Below are 21,784 nucleotides of genomic sequence, written 5' to 3'. Positions count from 1 at the left end.
GTGAAATTTTGATGTAGCCTACCTAACTGGAGGAAATGCAAACTTGTTCACTTTCAATTACGTTGTCCTAAAAATAAATTGCAGCCCATTCATAACTAATTGCAACTGAAAGGCCCAAGGCTGAGTTTTTGTTAATCAGGCCTAAATTTCAAGCTTAACTCATTATCAAGCTTGGACCCAGGCTCAAGCAGAGAATTAATAGAAAAAGTAGGCAAACCTGGGCCAGTCCATTTATTAACCAGGCCTAACCTGAGCCAGGGACTTAAAATATCACGACCAAGCCCATTCCATGGATGGCCAGACCAGAACTTCAGCAGGGCAGCACAGCCCAGCCTATTGCACCCAAGGTTTTCCATAATGGTAACAGTGGCCATTTAACAGCCGTTACAGCCTTTTTTATTTTGGGAGAAAAAACCTGTTTTGGCCCGGTTACGGGCCCTTTTTCCACTATGGCCCTGTAACCCGTAAAGGTTACCACCATTACCATTAGTAACAGCCGTTACATTGCCCTTTTTTAATACCTTGGTTGCACAGCTACAATGGACATTGTTTTACCTGGAGAATGAACGGTTCCATCTGGCTCAGCAATTCATATCCCTACCCAAGAAAAAAAAAAAAAAAAAGGTATATTTTAGTCCTTATTGTTAGCAATCATAAAGAAAGGTTTGCTGATAACTCTTCCAGAAAGTACCTGCTTAAAATATCTCAGATGGGCATCCATTATGGCACTAAAAGATTCCAAGAACTCGAACTTTTTCTTTCCTTCAATATTTGTTAGTGCATTTACCTGAAGTCCTTGTAATTGGAAAGAATGGTTGGGATGATTGACAAAATTAGTTAACCTGAAAGGGAAACATAATAACAGATATAAAACGTACTAGATTGAAGCGGCTTCTCTCAAATGCTGACTTTGAATTGTTTAGATCCTGTAAAGAAAAAAAAAAATAGGAAGAAAAGAAAAGAATGGAGAAAAAACAAGTCCCTTAACTTTGCCAAACTGAAATGTGCCATAATCAACAGATGCTATTATGACAAGAGAAGCATACCTCTTCTAATTCAGCAGCAACTTCCGCTCGTGTGCCCTTCTTTAATGACATGAACTTTTCACGTGCCTGATATAAACTCTTAAAATCAAAATCATGAACCACTAGTTTTTACAGCCCAAGAGCTAGAAGTAAAACAATAGAAATGAAATGAAACAATAATTTACAAATGCATCATGACTAACAGAATGTCGCATAAAGGATCTAGTGATATAGTTAATTTACCATGCTAATATCTTGTGACATTATGTAAACCACTGAACTGAATGACCAAGTGACAAAGTTGAAACAGACTAAAATTAAAGCTAAAGAAGGGAAAAAGATGTCAATGTGGTTGAGATTTGAATGAAACATCTTGCTAAAGGTTCCACATCGCATTTTTTATATCAAGTCACTAATCAAGACTGAATTAACAATGGACTAAGACGCGTTACAAAATAAACACAAACAGTACACTATGCCCAGGATCATCTTAAAGGTTGCCCTCAAACTAATGTTACGGAGTCCAGCATTAGTTGGCAAACAAAAACCGATATAATGACTTGTGAGACAATCATTACCTTAGTAGGCAGAAAAGCCACGTTACTAAATGAGCTTTTGATGCATTGACAGCATAGCCCTTTGCTCCACTTTATGGCTGGATCTTTTTTCTTTTTTTTTGAAAGGCGGTGAAGATTTTATTGATAGCAAGCACTAAAAGGCTCAAAATTACAACAAGCAACTACATCCCAGAAAGGAAAGACCACTCAGATTGGTCAAAATCCTTGAGACAAGATACCATCCTAAAACATCCAATTTAGCTCTCTTATATACACTGGCCTCAGTTTCTCTCTTGTTTTGAAAGCACCGGCAGTTTCTCTCCCTCTAGGTAGCCCAAACAACTGCCATTAACACAAGCTTCCACACCACCTTCTCTTTTTTCCCTACTCCCACATTCCAAGCTAGAAAGAGGCTCATGATAGACCCCAGCATCACCCAAGGGCTTCTAAAAATTGCAAGGAATTTTTCCCACACCTTCCAAACGGGCAATGAATAAATATGTGATCCACCGTCTCTGCCCCCCTCAAGCACAACACGCAAAAATTGGGGATTGCTAATGAGCGTTTCTAAAGGTTATCAATAGTGAGGATTCTGTTTCTATCTACTAGCCAAGCAAACACCACCACTTTGGGAGGGAGCACCCAATGCCTAGATGAAGGAGAGCTTGTAGAAGGAGCAGGCTGAAAATTGCCCCTATTTCTCCGAAGCCCACACCATTGAATCTATCTTGCCTGTGGATGGTTTAAGGCAGTGAAGACAGTCCAAAATCCTGACAGTCCTCCACTTCTTCATCCCCTAGATTTCTTCAGCAAGGTGAACACCAAACCACTATGTCACCAACAAACGAAAAGCATCGGTCAACGGTAACTACCGTTAGATCTTAGAAACTGCCTTACACTAGCAAGAAAGGATCATGACTTGGATGTTTCAACTGTGCTCACCTATAGGATTTCCTATGCCACAAATGATTTGCATTCCCCCAACAGACAGCCAAACTTTGATGTATTGCATAGCCTGCCAATGCACATCTGTGACAGCAGAATCATACAGGTGACTGGACATGTATGTTGATGTAGAAACCCAATCTATAAAGTCTCCTTAGAACTCACGTCTCCCCATTTCTTGTATGGCAAGCTCATTTGGAGTATTCTAGGGATTTTGTTTCTCAAGATATTGTGAAGGAAATGGCAGTGACGATGGTTGAGATATATTACTGTGCTGCGGATCGATTATGTAGCTTGGATCTCTCAGGTTGTTTTCCCCACATTCACTTGATTATTGAACAATTTTAGACTAGTATTTGCAATCTGCATGCTTGCATTGTAAATACATCAATTTATCAACCTTTTTTCCTGGGAAAAGTGATTCTATTAAACTGAAAAAATACAGAGGATGTGTACAATCATACAGGGGAAAGAATAGATAAAGAAACGTTAATCCATGTCCACCCTTGAATGATGAGAGGAAGAACATCTTGTATCCAGTGTTTTAAATATCGACCGATATATTGCACGATATATCTTGTATCCCACCAGTGTGATACAAAACACACAAGTAGTGTGATATATCCCACATGTACAATCTAATGAGCATTTTCAAATTTTGATTCTTTTATTTTCTATAAATGATGTTAAATTAGTATCAAATTGTTACAAATCATGAAAAATCATGGATTGGGAGCTTCAATTTAGAGATTTGGATGAGATGGGCCGAGTTGCGGAAAATTGGAAAAAAAAAAAAAATCAAAAATTTCCAATTTCTCACAAATCATTTGCAATTTTTGTGTCCAAACATCAAATCAAACATGTATGTAACCTAATCTAGCGATTCTTCTTTTGCTTTTGAATCTATTGCTTGTGTTTCCACACGTCTTCTTACATTTATAAATTATATGAATAGGCATTGAATATACTTGCATCAATTCAGTTAGACAACGCATATAGATTACGACCCCATACAAAGAAAATCTATTGTGTGTACTTTTTTTTTGTAATGTTTTGATTTATAAGTGTGTATTGATGTCTTTTTTAACAGTCACTGAAGTTTCATTGAAAAATTCAAGCAATTTCCCAATGTTTCCCCATGTTTCCAACAACAACGATAAATTACACGATACAACCAATATATCCCATGCGATAACCGATACGTATCCGTATCTCAAGAATGCGATATGTAACGCAATACCGATATTTCAAACACTTCTTGTATCTTTATCTTTTGACTTACAATGATAAGAGGAAGAACATCTTGTATGCTTTATCTTCTAACTTACAAGTTACTTAACACTTTTCTATTTTCTTCAATAAGGAGTGCAGAACATAACTAGAATAACAAGTACCTGATCATAAGCAAGTGAAGCTTTGTCAAAGCGTCGACGAGAGTCCTACAAAATTCAATGTTTGCCCATTAGATAACCAAAACAAACAAGAAGAAAATTCAGGAAATGCTTATGTAAAAATTTAATAAGGTATTTGTGAAAAAGGAAGCATTTGATCTCAATTGAATGCACGTGCTCCCACAAATTTGTTGTTGATGAATATGATAGGTGATGAAAACAAACAAGAATAAAACTCCTGTTTCTTTTCTGAGAGAGATAGCAAAAAGAATATTCATCAAAGGGCCTCTTTGTTTCTCCCATTAAAATATTAATTTAAAGGAAATGGGGAATGATTACAAATTACTTTACTTGTTTCCTGAAAACAATTGCATTTGACTGTAATGATGGCGATTTTACATTATTTGATTTATCCAAGTAGAATCATAATGATGGCAATTTTACATTACTTCAATGTCAAATAATCATCAAAATAAATTGATGCTACTGTTTGAATGGAGATTTTTACAGTAATTACATGAAAAGTGCAATGAGTACAAGTTACTTGTCTGCTAAATACATCTACATTTGATTGACCATTCCTGTGTTTGGTTTTGCAATGGTAAAACAGTAATGATGACACAATTGCTTTACATTACCAGGGAAATGGGAAAAACAAACATGCCTTAAAAATTAAGGGGATTTATGTAATCCTGATCTTAATCGAATGCACACACTCATTCTCAATACCCTTAACTAGGCAGCATGAAAAAATTGGATCTGCTACCCAGTGAAGAAATAGTCCCGACATAATCATACATAAAAACTAACCAATCCCTAACTATTACCCCGGAAATATGGGGTTTAGAGGATCCCCTACGACCATCAGATGTACTCTCGACCCATACCCATGCTTGGGTCACATGGTAGTGAACTTACAAACCAATCAACCTCAACTACAAGTTTACAACAGAGAAATTTAAGATTTATAAACAAATAAAAAAGAACTACCTTGGCCTCCTGCAAATCAATGCTCATGAACTGAATCAAACGCTCGCATAACATATGATCCACCTGTCATAGATATTCACAAAATTTGTTGAAGTTACAATAACAATCTCTTAAATAAGAAAGACAAAGATATGGCCAATAAAATAATAAGATCCATGAATTGTGACAGAATCCCATAGTATATAGTGGCATGAACCCCCATACTCTGCATACACAATGAAAACAGATATGAGCGAGGCAAAAGCTTGCCTTTTTCCAAGAGGACCTACTTTGTGAGATTAATGATTTCCAAAGGTGCAAACCAAATAAAGTAATATACGACCAACCGGTGTTCGAAGTATTGATATCGCTACAAGTTTCGCTGGCCAGGGATACGGAAACAATATCGATATTGCCGATAATATCGCTGATAACCGGAAATGTGGGGAAACATGGGAAAAACGGTGGAATTTTCAGCGAAACTTTTGGAGATATTAAAATGTACATATTTGCATATTTAGAAATTAAAAAAAAAAATTAAAAATAAAAATTGCAAAATGAATACATACATAACAAGTTTCCATTTAATGGGGCCTTAAAAGCATATGTTGTTGTAAGAAATCAGTCCCACCATCCCATCCGGCCTATTTAACCATCTAACCTTTCATCCAAACATCCATCAATATTGCAAAAATATCAACAACACATGATATTTCACCAAGAAATCATCAACAATTGTAAAGGAAACGAAAGATTGTGGTCTCAATATTGCACATGTTGCAATATCGATAATATCGAGATATCATTAATATTATCAATGACAAATTGAACACTACATACAACCATGTGCCCATGAAAAAATTTTAAATAAATTTTTTTCTACTAAACAAAATTTTGATGATATGAATGCGTTGCTAATATTATTGAAATATCGTCGATACACTTATGATACCAACATTACTTAGAATTTACATAGTTGAAAATATTAGTGATACATTGGCGATATTGATGCATTGGCAAAACAAGTGATACCTAAAATTTACATAGTTGAAAATATTGGCAATTACATTAGCAATATTGATACGTTGGCGATACTTAGCGATACATTGCTAATACCTGGAATTTCTAATATTACCAACATTATCGGTATCGTTTCCAGTGTTATTGGGATCGCTGAGCTGGAGATAAAGATAATATCGGAGATATTTCGATAATATCGGAGATAATTCGAACACTGCGACCAACGAACTGATTAGATAAAAATTTATGCTGAGCTCATCCAAATAGATTTAACTTGGGATGTTAAAACAAAATTATAAAATATATATATATATATATATATATATATATATATATATATATATATATAAAACGTAGGCCATATGTAAACACATGCCAATATGGGATACATGTGCAAGATCGACGGCATTCATTAGGTGGGACATGAACATGCCCTGGCCTAAAAGTAGGCCATTCCACACAGTTTAAAATATCATCCAACACTGCTCAACTTCTTCCAAGTCTCATATAAGTTTTGTCCATGACCAGAACAATACAGAGCCCGAAACCAGAAAAACCCTTGACTTGGTCCGACTCATCCTGAATTGGTTTGAATCACATTGAGGCAACCCAACTTTGTTCAAATCATCCCAAGTCAAGAAGAATTGCACAGAGCAACTCGTCATCCCTTTATATAAAGGTGGAACCCACCTTGGATTTTCAGAAGACATCAATTCTTCTGAGAACCAAGAATACCGGTCAATGTCATCAGCATGTTTGGAAATTACTTGGGCTAATGGCCTTCTACTTGAGTTCTCTTACTAAGCCCACTCCACTTCATGCGGATAATACCAATGCCAATTAGATTGCCCCAAATCTAGTATTTTTATTAATGTGCCAAACACACAAAGGTCAACCGACACATAATCACAACCAATTAAACGACAAAATTATTAATTTCCCTCATGTTTGCTCTTGACTTCAAATAACAAACATCATTACAAAAGCAATGCAACAAGAATGGCATGGTTCCTTGATTGATAATTTGATGATCCAACTTAGCATCAATTTTATGTGAAATGGGTACATAAAAGTGTACCTACAGACTACTATCCCATAATTTTCTTTGTGCCATACCTGTTCTGTACTCTGTACTACTTTCCTTTATTGCTTTTCCTAAATTTACCCTTGTGCCTATCCCCTCCCTCAAAAGAACTTGAGGGGCAGAACTGTAATGTGGTTCTTTTGTTTCTATGTAAACCATGCACTCCCACAATGGAGAGAGAGGTTTCAATATTTTTCTCTTCTTTCTTCAACTATACAGTTGTCATACAAAGTTGTTATTGACCAGTACTCATTTTCTCCCATACATGTGTTGCACCACCTGATGAATCATGAATGCACCCCAATTTTTGTGCCAGGGCATGTCCACAGTGGGCTCGACCTGATTAATGCCCAAATGTTCCACTAGTGCGAGGGATTGGCACACTTCCCACACAGATCCTTTTCAATTCTCTTTGCTTATCATAGAACGGATAGTGTCTATAATATACTCTAGATCTAGGTAACTAAAATCACAAGTCAGAATACAATGGTAAGAATCAAAGGTAACTAAAATAAAAACATCGTGTTAAACAGGTAAAAAATGAGAAGCAAATGAGATTAATATTAAAGGAAGGTTTTGGGCACTCTTACACAATTAGAGCATCCACATGTCCAAATAGTTACATTGCTTACACACTCACCTCACCTAGACTATTTGACCAAAGCCCTTCTATATAGATAGGAGTGACAACCAACATTCTCACAAATACCCAATGTGGGGCAATACTCTCAAGGCAAGGCAATACCATAAGACAACACAGAAAAAGTTGAGTTTCTATTCTCAACATGCTGAATTGATTTCAAGTATTATGTGTATTTATGCTGCCGCCAATATCAATATGTAGACCAATCCCAAAAGTACTCTCGTAGAAAAGGTCAAATGGTACCTATAAGACAAAAGCAAATAAAAACGAAATCCAAAACCCATGCAGTACGAGATTTATGAGATTGTTCAGCAGTTAAGTCCTGAATAAGTGAGGATCACCAACAAAAACAAAGTGCAGGTACTGACGCTTGGAACTTACTTGGGACCGGAGAAGTTCCTTGTAAGAACCGAGTTCACGAAATGCCGTAGTGAACTTAGAAAAAACAGGTCCTACACAACACAATCATGTCAACAGCAAAGGGGAAAAAAAAAAAAACAATAGTTAAGGGAAGAGATTGTGCACATGTAGTGTGCGCCAAGAGTCGGTCACTCATTTCACACCATCCAAAGAAACTGAGTGGGAACCTCAAAATGCATTTCAAAATTCTATTTTGCAATGCATGTTGGGATTGCAAACCAAAGTTTTGGATTGTGGGAGCTAGGTGCACACAGGCTCCCATTGTACACTGTGCACTGAAGTCAGGCCCAATGGATAATAAAGGCATAATGACAGATAAAAGATTATGAAACAATGTGGAATCTCATTGCTAAAAGCCTAAAAGCATGAGAAAGAATCAGAAGCTGCATGGGAATGGAATTGGTTTGACTAAAAGCATGAGAAAGCATCGGAAACTGCATGGGAGTGAAAAACCTTCATGCGGTCCAAGTAAGGCACTAGCTTAGCTGTAATGGGATTGATACAAAGACAAAAGGAAAACATGAATGGAAAGTTTAAACCACCTCCTATGGAGACACTCAAGGGGTCATCACGTCCACTTCCAAATGCTTCCAAAGAATCTGCAAAGGCAATGTCTCCATCATATGCGTCTCCAACTGCTGTCCTGTAAATCCCAAGGCTAAAACATTATCTTCTTCACTAAATGTCGTGGCTCCACTTAGTGTCTAGCATGTCAAGAAAGTTAACTGGCCATACATGAATCTATATACAGAACTTTAATGTGCACCGTTCGTGATGCAGGATGATGGAAACTATCCTACGATGTAAGATAAGAGATCAATTATACATTAATTTCAGCAATCAATCATGTAAAATCAAGCATATCCTCATAATAGATTCGAAAATTCAGATTTATAACATTAAGATCCTAGGTTTTCACATACACGGTGCACGAAAATATAAAATAGTTTAAGAGTGGACCACTTGGAAGTTGGGACTTCCAATCTAGCGTCACTGCGTGGGTAGTGCAACAATCACGTGGATAGATAATGATGCAAGCAAAATTCTGGTTTTAGGAAAGTTTCACAAAAATAAATAAATAAATAAATAATAAAATTCAAATTTTGATTAGGGTTTTGGATTCATGGATGGAAATTTAATAATAGGGTTTTAGGGATTCAAAGGATCTAAGGTTTAGAAGGTTGTAATGAAAAGGAAAAGAGAAATACAGGAGAAGAAAAATACCTTTCGAAGAAGGGAGAGGGAGGATGTAAGAAAAAGAATACCTTTCAAAAAAGATGAAGAAGAATGATATACTTTGAGGAATCCACCACCAAACAAGCTTCTACTCTTCCACAATTCAATTAGAAGGGAGGGTTTCTCACAAACCTTAAAACGCAATGAGGAAAATTCCTTCACACAGGAGAGCTTCTATCTTTTTTCTTTCTTCTCAATAACACCACTAGGGTTGGAACTCCACCCCCCATGTGGTTTTATAATTAAAAATTCATCATAATTACAACTATGCCACTCACTCAAGTAAAGTGGTCCATCACCCAAAATAAGAAAACTAAAATATTTATTATCAATCTCAATCATCAAATAAATCCTAAAAATAACAAAAAACATAAAGAAAGCAAGATCAGAGTCCAAGGGGCTCAGATCAGGACGATCCGGTGGCTCGATGGCCTGATCGACAAGATCCAACGATTGGATCAACACGAAATGGAAATCTTATTACTAAAATGGTCTCCTAAGCAATCCATATGCATCATTCCAAAGTGAGGTCATCCTAATGCACGTCCAATGCATGTGGGGTCTTCAAAATGGCCCGACGGGCCCTATCTGGAACTTGTCTCCCATTCACAAAGAAAGTTAGGCTGATGTGGGCGATCATCTCCATCTCTGGTACACCCAAGTAGGTCCTCTAATGTCCTCATCAGTTCGTTATGTAGGGCCCACCTTTGATGTTGGTCATCTATCATGTGGGACCCACCATCAATGTAATCATTTATCATGTGGGGCCCACCTTCAATATCCACCGCCAATCATGTGGAGCCCATCTTTGATGTGGATCGTCCATCATGTAGGCCCCACCTCTAATGTGGGTCATCCATCATGCGGGGCCCGCCTTGGATATGGACCACTCATCATTAGGGCCGACCTTTAATGTAGACCATCCATCATGTGGGGCCCACCTTGATGTGGATCATCAATCATGTGGGGGCCACCATTATTAATTGCCCATCATGTGGAGCCCACCCTTATCATGGACTGTCCATCATATGGGGCCCACCTTCAATGTGGGTTGCTCATCATTCAGGGCTCGCCTTGGATTTGGGTCATTCATCATTAGGAGTCAACCTTTGATGTGGACCGACCACCACATGGAGCCACCTCAATATGGGCCATCATCATGTGGGGCCCACCTTCAATGTCCACTACCTATCATGTGGAGCCCACCTTTGATGTAGACCATCCATCGTGTAGGCCCCACCTTTGAAGTGGGTCGTCCATCATATAACCTACTTTGGATGTGGGCTATTTATCATTTTGGGCCAACCTTTGATATGGATAATCCATTATGTGAGCCCACATTAATATGGGGTCATCATCATGTTCGGTGATAATGCCTAAATATTGCATATTTATCCTCTCAATTACATTAGCTTTCCTTGCATCTAGGTGTTAATTCAATATAATTATATATGTTTTCTTCACGCGAGGTGATTTTCGACCTAAAGAAGAATACGCACTTAAAAAGATGGATTTAAAGCTCAAAAAGAAATAAAGTTAAAGATATTGAAGAATTGGATATTTGGAGGACACTAATGAATAATTCACATGCCAAAGATCTAAGAAAACTAAGTACAAAGGCTGAAGAAAAGACTGAAAAATCACATAGTTTATTAATGGAAATAACAGACTGTTCGGTCCCACTTGAGGTTGGTTCAGTCCGACCGAATGTGCATAGAACAGTCAACAAGAAAAAGTGATTTTTAGAGTTAATAAAGCTCGACATTAGGTCCGACCGAAGCCTGTTGGTGCCATCGAAAGAGAGTTCGGTACGACCTAAGGGAGACAAAGACTTCAGACATATATTGAAGAAATTCAGATGCAACCGAGAAACTAATTCGGTGCGACCGAAGTGATGTTCGATGCAACCGAAGGCTACCATCGGTGTAACCGATGCAAAACATAAGTACGTAAATTTGAAGTCGGTTTCAAGTCGATGCAGATTTTTCCTATTTAAATGGGTGTTTTAGGCTTTCCTAAGTATAAATTAGGGCTTGGGAGAAAGACCTAGGGGTGGCGGAGCTTCCACGAATCCGTCATTCTTCTTCCCTCAAATCTAGTTTGTCTTTTTTGTTTTTCTTTTATTTTTCTTTCTAAGATATTAGGCATGTTAGGCTAATCTCTTAGCTAAGGTTAAGGTATGAAGCTTGTAGTTCAATTACAATATTTAGTTTATTTGATTCAATAACATTGGTTTGAATGATGATAATAGATTGATTTGATTTGATTTTGATTTACTTTAAAATCTTTGAATTGTTTATTTCTGGATTTGTTGTGCACTACGGGTACAAGGAATGTTTTGATTTAACAATTGTTTAACCTAAATTAAAGAAGGATTTAATCTGTATAATTGATTGATATATTGGTACCTACGGGTGCTTTAGACACTTTTAATTGCCTACGATTGAGATCCGAGTGCTTCATGAGAGAATCTTTCAATTGAATTTATATTCTTATTGGCGTTGATGATTGGTTTAACCAAATTATCTTCCGATTGGATAGGATAGGACTTCGATTCTAATTGAGTTATATATTGAATTAGTGAATGAGATATTGTGATTGTTATGAGTGGATTCCTAGATACTTAGTCTTTTACTTTTATTGGTTTAAAACGTTTTTTCTACTTCACTAGATTAACAACCCAGACCAACCATTAAAGCTTTAAATTACTTCTAAGTTGTGTTCCTCATTCCCTGAGGATTCGACCTTGGTCTCACCAAGTTATTACTGCATCGCAGCCCTGCCCTTGGGGTTAAAAACTTATTAACTGATAAGTAGCTTTTAGCACGTAAGTTACTTTTAGAATAATGCTTACCAAACTAACTCAAGTAGAAAAAAAAAAAAAAAAAGTAACTTAATGACTTGACATAAGTTAAAAGTAGGTTTTTTGGTCGTATCCAAACAAGCCTTTAACAACACAAAAGATATGAGATCATTTGAATAAGAAGATTCCATTTTCTTTTATATTTAGGTTTGCAGATGCCTAATTGTTCATATGATGGAAACTCCATATGCTACATACCCAAGACTTCATTTTGACAGCACCTACTAAGAACTTTCACCCGAAAATACCAACTAACGACTTCCTGAGAAGAGCATGCCAAAATTGAAGTTCGAGATTCTAAAATGAAGAAAAAAATAAGTTCAATTTTTTTATGGTGAAATTTTATTAATGAACAATAGCAATACGGTGCAACAGGAGAGGGGCCATGGCAGATGAGGAATCAGACCTAAGCCCAATCAAACTAAACATTACACGGTCTAGACCTGAGGGAGGCCACAATATCTTCCATTGTACAGCCCCTAAAATTGGAGACCCAAAAGCCAAAAATAACATGTATCCTTTTGCCCTCCGAAACACCACGGCAGAGATTTCCCTTTTGTTGAAAAAGGTTCTAGAATTGTGTTGTTTCCATTTCCTAAAGTGACACAAGAGGCATCAAACGCAACAATGTACCTTTCTTTTTGTTGAAAAGAACTCCTCTCCACACCTGAAAGAGATCTGCAATCGAAGTTAGCATATTCCATTGTAGATCAAAGAGACTAAGAATCTTCCTCCATATTGACAAAGCGTACTTGCAGTGATGAAGATGTGATCAACAGTTTCCTCTGCTTTCAGGCAAAAAGGACAGGCATTTGCGATGATCATATTCCTCTTTTGGAATAGGTCAATAGTAAGAAATTTTCCTTTTACCACTAACTAACTGAAAGCCATGACTCTTGGTGGCCCAGGAAACGCCGAAGTGTGCCTCTAGCTGTTTAATCCTTGGCCTACCCCTTCTTTTAATATCATGGTAGAGAAACTTTACAGAGAACACGCCATTGGGATTTAGCTGCCAACTCCAACTATCTCTCTACCCCGATTCAAGAGTAATAATTCGATGAACTCCTCAATTTCCAATTACGTTAAGTTCCTGCGAGACTAGGGCTCCAAACGAAAGAATCACCCTTCAATGAGAAACGGTCTGTAATCCTTGATCCCCTGTTGATATTCTTAATTTAAAACAGATGAATTAAGTAGACATGCAAACATTGTACAATTAAGGTGGAATAACCAAAATCCTCAGACATAACAGTACCCATAACTGATTCAAAACGTGAATTAAGACTCAAGAGACCTAGTTGAACCAACCAATCTACTAGGACCGGAAAAAAAAAAAAGTGTAACTAGTTTCTAAAAAAGCATTGTAACTAGTCAAATCAGCATAGAGATGGCTGATTATAGGAAAAGATTAAAAAGGTAAAATAGCATGGAAGGTGAAACTAGGTTAAAAAAAGTCACCCAAACCCTTCGAATGATATCAAAACTAGTAGGCAAATCACACTTTTCCCATGCAACTAGGCAATATTAAAAGTAGTCGCCACTATTGAAGATGATTCCAGTGACACTTGTGGTGCCATGTACATCAACAACAAGGGGACCAAGAATATTAACATATGGGCATTGGCGACGTTATGCAAGACAATTAACCACTTGCTCTAAAAGCTCGAACTAATAAAGCATGGAGAATCAATCCCTTTATCTCATAGCCCAGGCCCCACATCTCATGGGTTAGGACCAGTGTTTGCATTGTCGACGAAATGTCGATAATATCGCCGATAATATCGGTGTCGCTAGTCTAGCGACACCGAAACCCCCATTTTTCGTTTCTCTCTGGATTATCGGCGAAATATCGGCGATATCTTCGATAATCTTTGATTTTTTCCGACAAAATAGGTAAAAATGGAAAAATAAACCTTTGATTTCGGTAATACCTGGTTGATGGTTGATCGGAACTCGGAAGCAAAGAATCTCATGGGCAGCAATCGACAGCGCTCGTCTCGTGTGACTCACAGATACATGATTTCGGCGAAAAATCAGAGATTTTGGCGAAAAACCAGAGATTTAGGGAGATTGCTTGAAACCTCGTCGAAAATCGCCCCTGTTCGCTGGAAAACCCTCTTCGCAGACGAAACCCTTTTTTTTTCTTTTGTTTTTGTTTTTCTTTTTTTTGCTTTTATGCTTCAGCGGAAGCAAACAGGCGCACGGTGCGCTTCAGCGTACTGAGTAAACTTTCTGGGCCCACCGTGAATGTATGTGATTTATCCACGCCGTCCATTCATTTTTCTAGTTTATTTTAGGGGTAAATCCCAAAATTAAAGTATATCCACAGCTCCAGTGGACCACACCATAAGAAACAATAAGAATAATGATTTTCACCGTTGAAACCTTCTTAGGCCCCAGAGTGATGTTTATTTGTCATCAAACCTTTTTTTAAATATAAAAAGGCATGGATGAAGGGTTAAAATAAATATCAGCTTGATTCAAAATTTCTGTGGCCACCAAGAAGCTTTTAATGATATGCGTTCAATTCACAAAATTTCTTGTGGTGTGGTCCATTGAAGATTTGAATCTGGTTCATTTTTTATATCACACACTAAAATAAGCCTTCATATATAATGGACGGTGCAGATTTAAGGTACATAATTCATAATGGGTCCCACAGATAGGGTTTCATGAGAAGCGGATGGGCTACTGTACCTCACACCAGCTATATAGTTGCTGTAGGTACGTGTCGTGCGAAGTCCAGCACTGACGCTCCTCGAGCTCCGAGTTGTACGAACGGTTCAAAGGAGATCAAAGTTACGTTGGCCCCACAGTGATGTATTTATTATATCTACACCGTTCATCTGTTTTTAGAGTTCATTTTAGAGCATTATCCAAAAAATGAATCATATCCAAAGATTATATGGACTGCACCATAGATAGCAGCAGAGATAATGATTTTTACCATTAAACAATTTGTAGGGCCCACCATAACGTTTATTTTGCATCCAATCTATTCGTAAAAATACAAATATCTGAATGAAGTGGAAAACCAATTTTCATACTGATCCAAAACTTTTGTGACCTCGAAAAGAATTTCAATGGTAGACGTTCAATCCCCCACTCGTTTTTGCAGTGTGGTCCACTTCATAGTTTTGTCTTATTTTTCGTCTAAAGGCTTAAGGCGAGCTCTTCAAATGGATTAACGGTTTGGATATAACACACACCTCATGATCAGACCCATATCACTTGCTGATGTCAAAAGCTGGGATGAGGTGCACCTGCCAATTCGCTTCCGGACTGCGCTGGAACGAAGTGAATTGTACACTGAGTAAAATGTGGGCCCATAGTAACTGTGTATTTGATCCAACTTAGTCCATCCATTTTATTAGATGATTTCAAGGCACAAGCCAAAAAATGAAGCATATCCAAAGCTTAGGTGGACCACACCACATGAAACTGTGTGAATTGAATGTTTACCATTGAAAAATTATTGGGGGCCACAAAAGTTTTGTATCAACATGATATTTCCATTTTTTATTCAACCATGTCCCCGTGATCTTATGAACAGTTTGGATGACAAATAAACATCACTGGGCCCTATGAAGATTTCAATGGTGGAAATTATTATTACCACTGTTTCATATGGTGTGGTCAACTTGAAACTTAAGATAAATTTATTTTGGTTATTATTAGAGTAATTTCTTATGGAAATGTATGCTTTTTTGGGCCCCATTAAATGAAAATTTATTATTTAATGCATTTTTTTACAAATTTTTAATTTCTAAATATACAAATATGTGTATTTAGGCATGTCTTGAAGTTTCATGAAAAAATTTCACTGTTATCATATTTTTCTCTGAATTTCCGGTTATCGGCGATAACGATATTATATCTTTATCTCTGGCCAGCGAAACTTGTAACGATACCGACAACTCAAACACTGGTTAGGACCTCGGCTGAACCCCCGTTGTGGGCCCCACTTCACATGGGTTTCACTTCACACGGGTCACCCACCCCGAGTGTGCCCCTGCATCTCACAAGCCACCCCACTCAAGCCTAGTGTGAAAATGCCCCTGTATTACGACGGCTAGGTCGCACTCCTAGAATCAAGAGCCATCCGCATGGACCACAACACATGCTTGACCCTATGCTATACTGCATCTTGTATCTCTTACCATCACCCCATGAATCGACGTAACATGACACCTGGGACTTGTCACTGGGGGTGGCTTGCTAACTGATGCACAATCCGATGTCAGTGTGTCCAGTGCTACTTCGGTATCATCACCAATCATATGACTATTGTTCAAATAAAACAAAAACTAAGTGGAAAAACTCTAGAGAGTGTTAGTGTAAAGTGTGTGTGTGTGTGTTAAGTGGCTCTTTTAATGTAAGTACCAGTGTTTTAAATAGCGGTAGCGTGTTGCGTAGCGTTCAACGCTCCGTAGCGTGTAGCGAAATAGCGTAGCGTGTAGCGTAAGCTACACGATACTTCTATTTTTTAATTTTAAAATATATATATGTGTGTGATAAATATTAAATAGTAAGAAAAAAGCAAAATATATAAATGTAAATCCGCCCCTTCAAGCACCTCAGTGGGCCTCATGTGGGCCACACCATAGAAAACAATGAACATCCACCCCTTCACGCACCTCGGTGGGCCCCACATGGGCCACACTATAGAAAATAATGCACATTCACCCCTTCACGCACCTCAGTGGGCACCACGTGGGCCACACCATAGAAAATAATGCACATCCACCCCTTCATGCACCTCAGTGGGCCCCATGTGGGCCACACCATAGAAAATAATGCACATCCACTCCTTCACGCACCTCGGTGGGGCCCACATGGGCCATACCACAGAAAAATAAATGAAAAAAGGTATAAAGAACAAAAAAAGGACAGTAACCAGCATTTTAAAAGGGAAAAAATGAGGAAAAAACTGAAATATCAAGTTATTTTCATTTTACATCGAAAAAAAAAAAAATTAAAAAAGAACGAGCACACCTATTTTTGTCTTAAGATGAGATTGAATCAGTGAAAACTCCAAATGTTGAAGCTCCACAGCCAATCGGTTTGCATCTGGAAGCAGCTTTTCAATCTGAAAATTAAAGAGTGGGGAGAGGAGCAGCGTCGGTTTGCGTCTGGAAGTAGCTTTTCGATCTCAAGATTGAAGAGTGAAGAGAGGAGCAGCGTCGGCAGCGTCGGTTTGCGTCTGAAAGCCCCTTCGAATAGGGTTTTTTTTTTTTTTTTAACTCAAGTTGTTCCTTGTGGTGTGAGTTCACCATTGTTTAATACAGTGAAAAAACAAAAAAACAAAAAAACAAAAAAAAAAAAAAAAAAGAACAGGTAGTGCACGCTACCTGTGCTACATGTTATGAATCCGTAGCGTACGCTACGACCCCTGTAGCGTGCACTATCGGGGATATACGTTATTTGCTGCGCTATGTAGCAATTTTGCTATGCTACCGCTACGCTACGCACGCTACTCACAACACTGGTAAGTACATGTGTACAATTTCTTCTTCTCCTGCAGTGTACTATATGTCCTATTCTAATTAAATATTGTCTGTGTAGGCATGTTACAAACACACAACATTTTCTCCAAAACTCTCTTCCTCTCTCTCACTCTTCTCCTCTCTTCTCCATACCCTAGTCATCAAATCATCTTCTACTCGGTATCAAAGACTAGATCAGTCCGTTCCACATCAGATCAGTTGAGAGGCGACACTTCAGCTTGCTGGCGTCAGCAGTTGTACGGCTGACGTTAGCTTTGTACGGACGGATGAACCCCATTTGAGCTGAAAGTTTAAGGGTTTGATAGATCTTGATTTTAAAGGATCTGTCATGATTTTTTGAGAATTTTTTAGACATTTTATGGTGTTTTGGCCAAAATAGAGAAATTCGAAAATCGGCCCCCAAATCCGATTTTCTTCGATTTATCTTAAATCGGTAAGTTTTTCTCTAGTTTTTTTTTCTCAAGATGAACTGAAATCTTCCTCCCAAGCTAATCATGGAGAAGTTTTTAATTAGGATTCATGTTTAAGTGGGTTTTACCCTCAAACGAACATGCGGCCATGCCATTTTTGGCCTTTTTGAGTCAGATCCAATTGTATTTGTTGTTGTTATGGAGGATTGTTGTTTGTTTGGGGTTTATCTCTCATTTCCTGAAGATTGAGTAAGAGAGAGTTGGTTGAAGCTTCTTTTTTTTTTACTTGGAGCCCTCCTATAGATGAAAAAGGGCCCTAATCTCTTGGCATGGGCTCTCTCGAATCCAACCCCCTGCAGATCACCTTCATTAAATTAAATGGTGACAGATCTTCAATGGGCGCAATCTATAAAAGTGTTCTTGAGAGCTCGTGGGAAGTTGTCGTATATTTTGGATAATCCTCCAAGCTATATAGATGTCACCTACAAGTCATAAACAAAGAAGAACTATCAAGTTATTGCATGGTTGTTGAATAGTATGGATTCTTCGGTTAGCCACTCGGTGATGTTTTTATCCCCAGCTAAAGGCATTTGGGTTACACTTTATGATATGTTCTCCAAATCTCAAAATTTTTCGCAGGATTCCAGCTTATTCAAGATATTGGTCGGTACCAACAAGACTCGAGATCATTAAAATATTACTATTCGACACTTCGAGGCATGTGGGATGAGTTGGACCTATATCAGCCACTTCTTTCCAAATATAAATATGATCATGAACATGCACGTAAGCAGCGGGATGAAACTCGCATCATGCAGGAGTTCAACCCGGCTAGGAACTACATAATATGAGTATCATCCCGCTATTTAAGGGCATGTTCATGATCGTCTTTACATTTGGAAGGAAGAGGCTGATACAAGTCCAACTCATCCCACATGCCCCGAAGTGTCGAATGGTAAACTTTTAACAAACTTAAGTTTTGTTGGAAACGACCAATTTCTTGAATAAGTTAGAATACCCATGAAAAATTTTGAGATTCCAAGAACATATCATAAAGCGTATCCCAAATGTCTTTATCCGAGAATAAAAACATCACTGAATGGCTAACCGAAGAATCCATATTATTCAACAACCATGCAACTTCATAGTTCTCCTTTATCCAAGACTTGTAGGCAGCATCGGTAGAGCTTAGAGGATCATCCAAAATATATGACAGCTTTCACGAGCTCACAAGAATACTTTTACATATTGAGCCCATTGAAGATAGTTGTCACCATTCATCTTAATAGAGGTAATCTGCAAGGGGTTAGATTCAAGAGAGCCCATGCCAAAACATGAGGGCCCTTTGTCGTCCATAGGAGACTCGAAGTAAGGATTGATTCAAACAACTCTTTCTCACTCAATCCTTCAAGGGAATGAGAGATAAACCCCAAACAATCAGTAATCCTTCAAAATAACAACAAATCCAATCAGAACTGACTCAAACGAGTGAAAAACAGCCTAGCCGTATGTCCATTTGCGGTTAAAACCCACTCAAACATGAATCATGGCAAAAAAAATCCTCCATAATTAGCTTGGGGGAAGATTTCAGTCCATCTTTAACAAAGTAACCAAAGAAAAACATGTCGATTTGAGGCAGATCGAAGAAAATCTTATTAAGGACCCAATTTTTGAATTTTTATATTTCGGCCAAAATACCTTGAAAGAATGTCTTAAAAAAAACTCAAAAAATCATGACAAATCTTTTAAAATCAAGATTTATTAAACCCCCAAACTTTTATCTCAAATGGGGTCCATACATCCGTAGAACGCTGACATCAGTCTTATGGCTGCTGACATGAGCAAAGAGATGTGTTGCCTCTCAACTTGTTAGATACGGAATTACCTGATCTATGCTCTAATACCAAGTAGAAGGTGATTTGATTATTATGGTGTGGAGAAAAGAGGAGTGAAAGAGAAGAAGAGGAAGGAAGAGAGTTTGGGAAAATGTTGTATAGGCCAACATGCCCTAACACAATGTTTTATTGGAATAGAACATACAGTACACTGCAGAAGAAGACGAAAGAGTGCACATGCACTTACATTAAAAGAGCCACTAACCACACACTATGCACTAACACACTTTAGAGTTGGTTCAGGTGATTCTAAAACCTCGAGTCTAGATCTCCCCATTGCCTTATGCAAAGAGTCCCCCGATCTTGTACTCAACACCCCATTAGCAATTTTGTTTCATATGTTCATCTTTCATTGTCCTTTCAGTCGTTTGTAGCTTCCATTTCGTCACACAGACTATTCCCTGGTCTTTCTCATATATTATTTAAAGTCCTGACTGGATGAAAGCGATGATGAAAGAAATATCTGCGCTTGAGAAGAATCATACTTGGGAACTAGTTCCACTTCCTCCAGGGCACAAACCCGTTGGATGTCGATGGGTTTACACAATCAAGTTCTTTCCCGATGGCTCCATTGATCGTTATAAAGCCCGTCTTGTTGTTAGGGACTACATGCAGACTCGTGATGTGGATTACTTCAAGACATTCTCTCCAGTAGCTAAGCTTAATTCTATTCGTGTGGCCCTTGTTTCAACTAAATGTTAAGGATCTTGTCGAGGAAGTCTACATGCATTAACCTCTTGGCCTTGTTGCTTCCCACAATCCTACGCTTGTATGTCGGCCGAAGAAGGCTCTTTATGGACTCAAACAGTTCCCGTGTGCATGGTTCGAAAAATTTAGTCAGGCTCTCATGGAGTTCGGCTTTGTTCATAGTCATGCCGACCATTCCCTCTTTATATGTCGTCGATCGACGGGCATCATGGTTCTCATTGTGTATGTGAATGACATTGTATTGTCCGACAGTGATTCTGTTGGAATGGGGGATGTCAAAGAATTTCTGAAGACCAAGTTTGAAATCAAGGATCTTGGTCCTCTTCCCTACTTCCTTGGAATTGACGTTGGTCGATCCCCATCTGAGGTGATCTTGTCACAATGAAAATATGCTCTTGATCTTCTCATGGAGAACAGGATGCTAGGATCCAAATCTGCTACTACCCTCATGGATACTTCAAAGAAGTTTTAACCAAATGATGGTACTCTTCTTTCTGATCCTGGGATGTATCAATGTCTTGTAGGCCGGCTCATTTACTTGACTATTACTCGCTCAGATCTCTCTCCTTTGCAGTGGGCATTGTTAGCCAATTCATGCAAGCTCCCCGTTCTTTACATCTCACGGCTGTATACCGCATACTTCGGTATCTTAAATCCGCCTCGGGCTTTGGCCTCCGCTAGTGTTTTAAATAGCGAATAACATGTAGCATAGTGTTCACCCCCTTTGAAGCGTGAGGCGTAAGGTACATAGAATGTACCGTAAGCTACATGCAACTTCTAGATTCTTTAATCAAGGACCAAGGTGCTTGGTTACACCAATGCTATAATATTCTATACTAGATTAGACTGATTAATAATGAAATTTAACAAAATTTCATAATATTCGGTGCAACAAAATGCAACCTAAAGTAATAAGAAAGGGCAACTATTAAGTATAAAGGTAAAAAAAGAGCAATAAAACTAATTTAATATTGTTATTTATATATTTTACTAAAAGCATTAAAAAGGTTAACTAATTTTTATTGGAAATGGAAAAATGTAACAAATCATTGAAAACATCATGTGAGCTACATAGCGTGTAGCGTAGTCTACGTAGTGTGTAGCATATGCA

The 21,784-nt window shown here is 38.1% G+C and overlaps 1 protein-coding gene across 12 annotated transcripts in view; it reads right to left on the bottom strand.

Annotated features, from left to right (window-relative positions):
• The window catches only part of LOC131242984 (ADP-ribosylation factor GTPase-activating protein AGD4-like), a 74,010-nt gene that overhangs the window by 31,815 nt on the left and 20,411 nt on the right, over nucleotides 1-21,784 (bottom strand). For 7 of the 12 annotated variants that reach the window (XM_058242010.1, XM_058242012.1, XM_058242011.1 and 4 more), the window contains 8 exons: nucleotides 8,597-8,697; nucleotides 8,016-8,086; nucleotides 4,909-4,971; nucleotides 3,922-3,966; nucleotides 1,047-1,124; nucleotides 879-926; nucleotides 692-787; nucleotides 556-597 (listed from right to left, as the gene is read on the bottom strand). In XM_058242010.1, coding sequence (XP_058097993.1) covers nucleotides 556-597; nucleotides 692-787; nucleotides 879-926; nucleotides 1,047-1,124; nucleotides 3,922-3,966; nucleotides 4,909-4,971; nucleotides 8,016-8,086; nucleotides 8,597-8,697 — 544 coding nt within the window. The remainder of the gene's footprint in view (nucleotides 1-555; nucleotides 598-691; nucleotides 788-878; nucleotides 927-1,046; nucleotides 1,125-3,921; nucleotides 3,967-4,908; nucleotides 4,972-8,015; nucleotides 8,087-8,596; nucleotides 8,698-21,784) is intronic. The other 5 variants (XM_058242014.1, XM_058242020.1, XM_058242022.1 and 2 more) reach the window with 5 other exon arrangements.

This window comes from Magnolia sinica, chromosome 4, assembly GCF_029962835.1.
Source record: "Magnolia sinica isolate HGM2019 chromosome 4, MsV1, whole genome shotgun sequence".
Taxonomy (NCBI): Eukaryota; Viridiplantae; Streptophyta; class Magnoliopsida; order Magnoliales; family Magnoliaceae; genus Magnolia; species Magnolia sinica.
The sequence above is the reverse complement of the archived record's forward strand: the minus strand, read 5'-3'. Positions and strand labels throughout refer to the sequence as shown.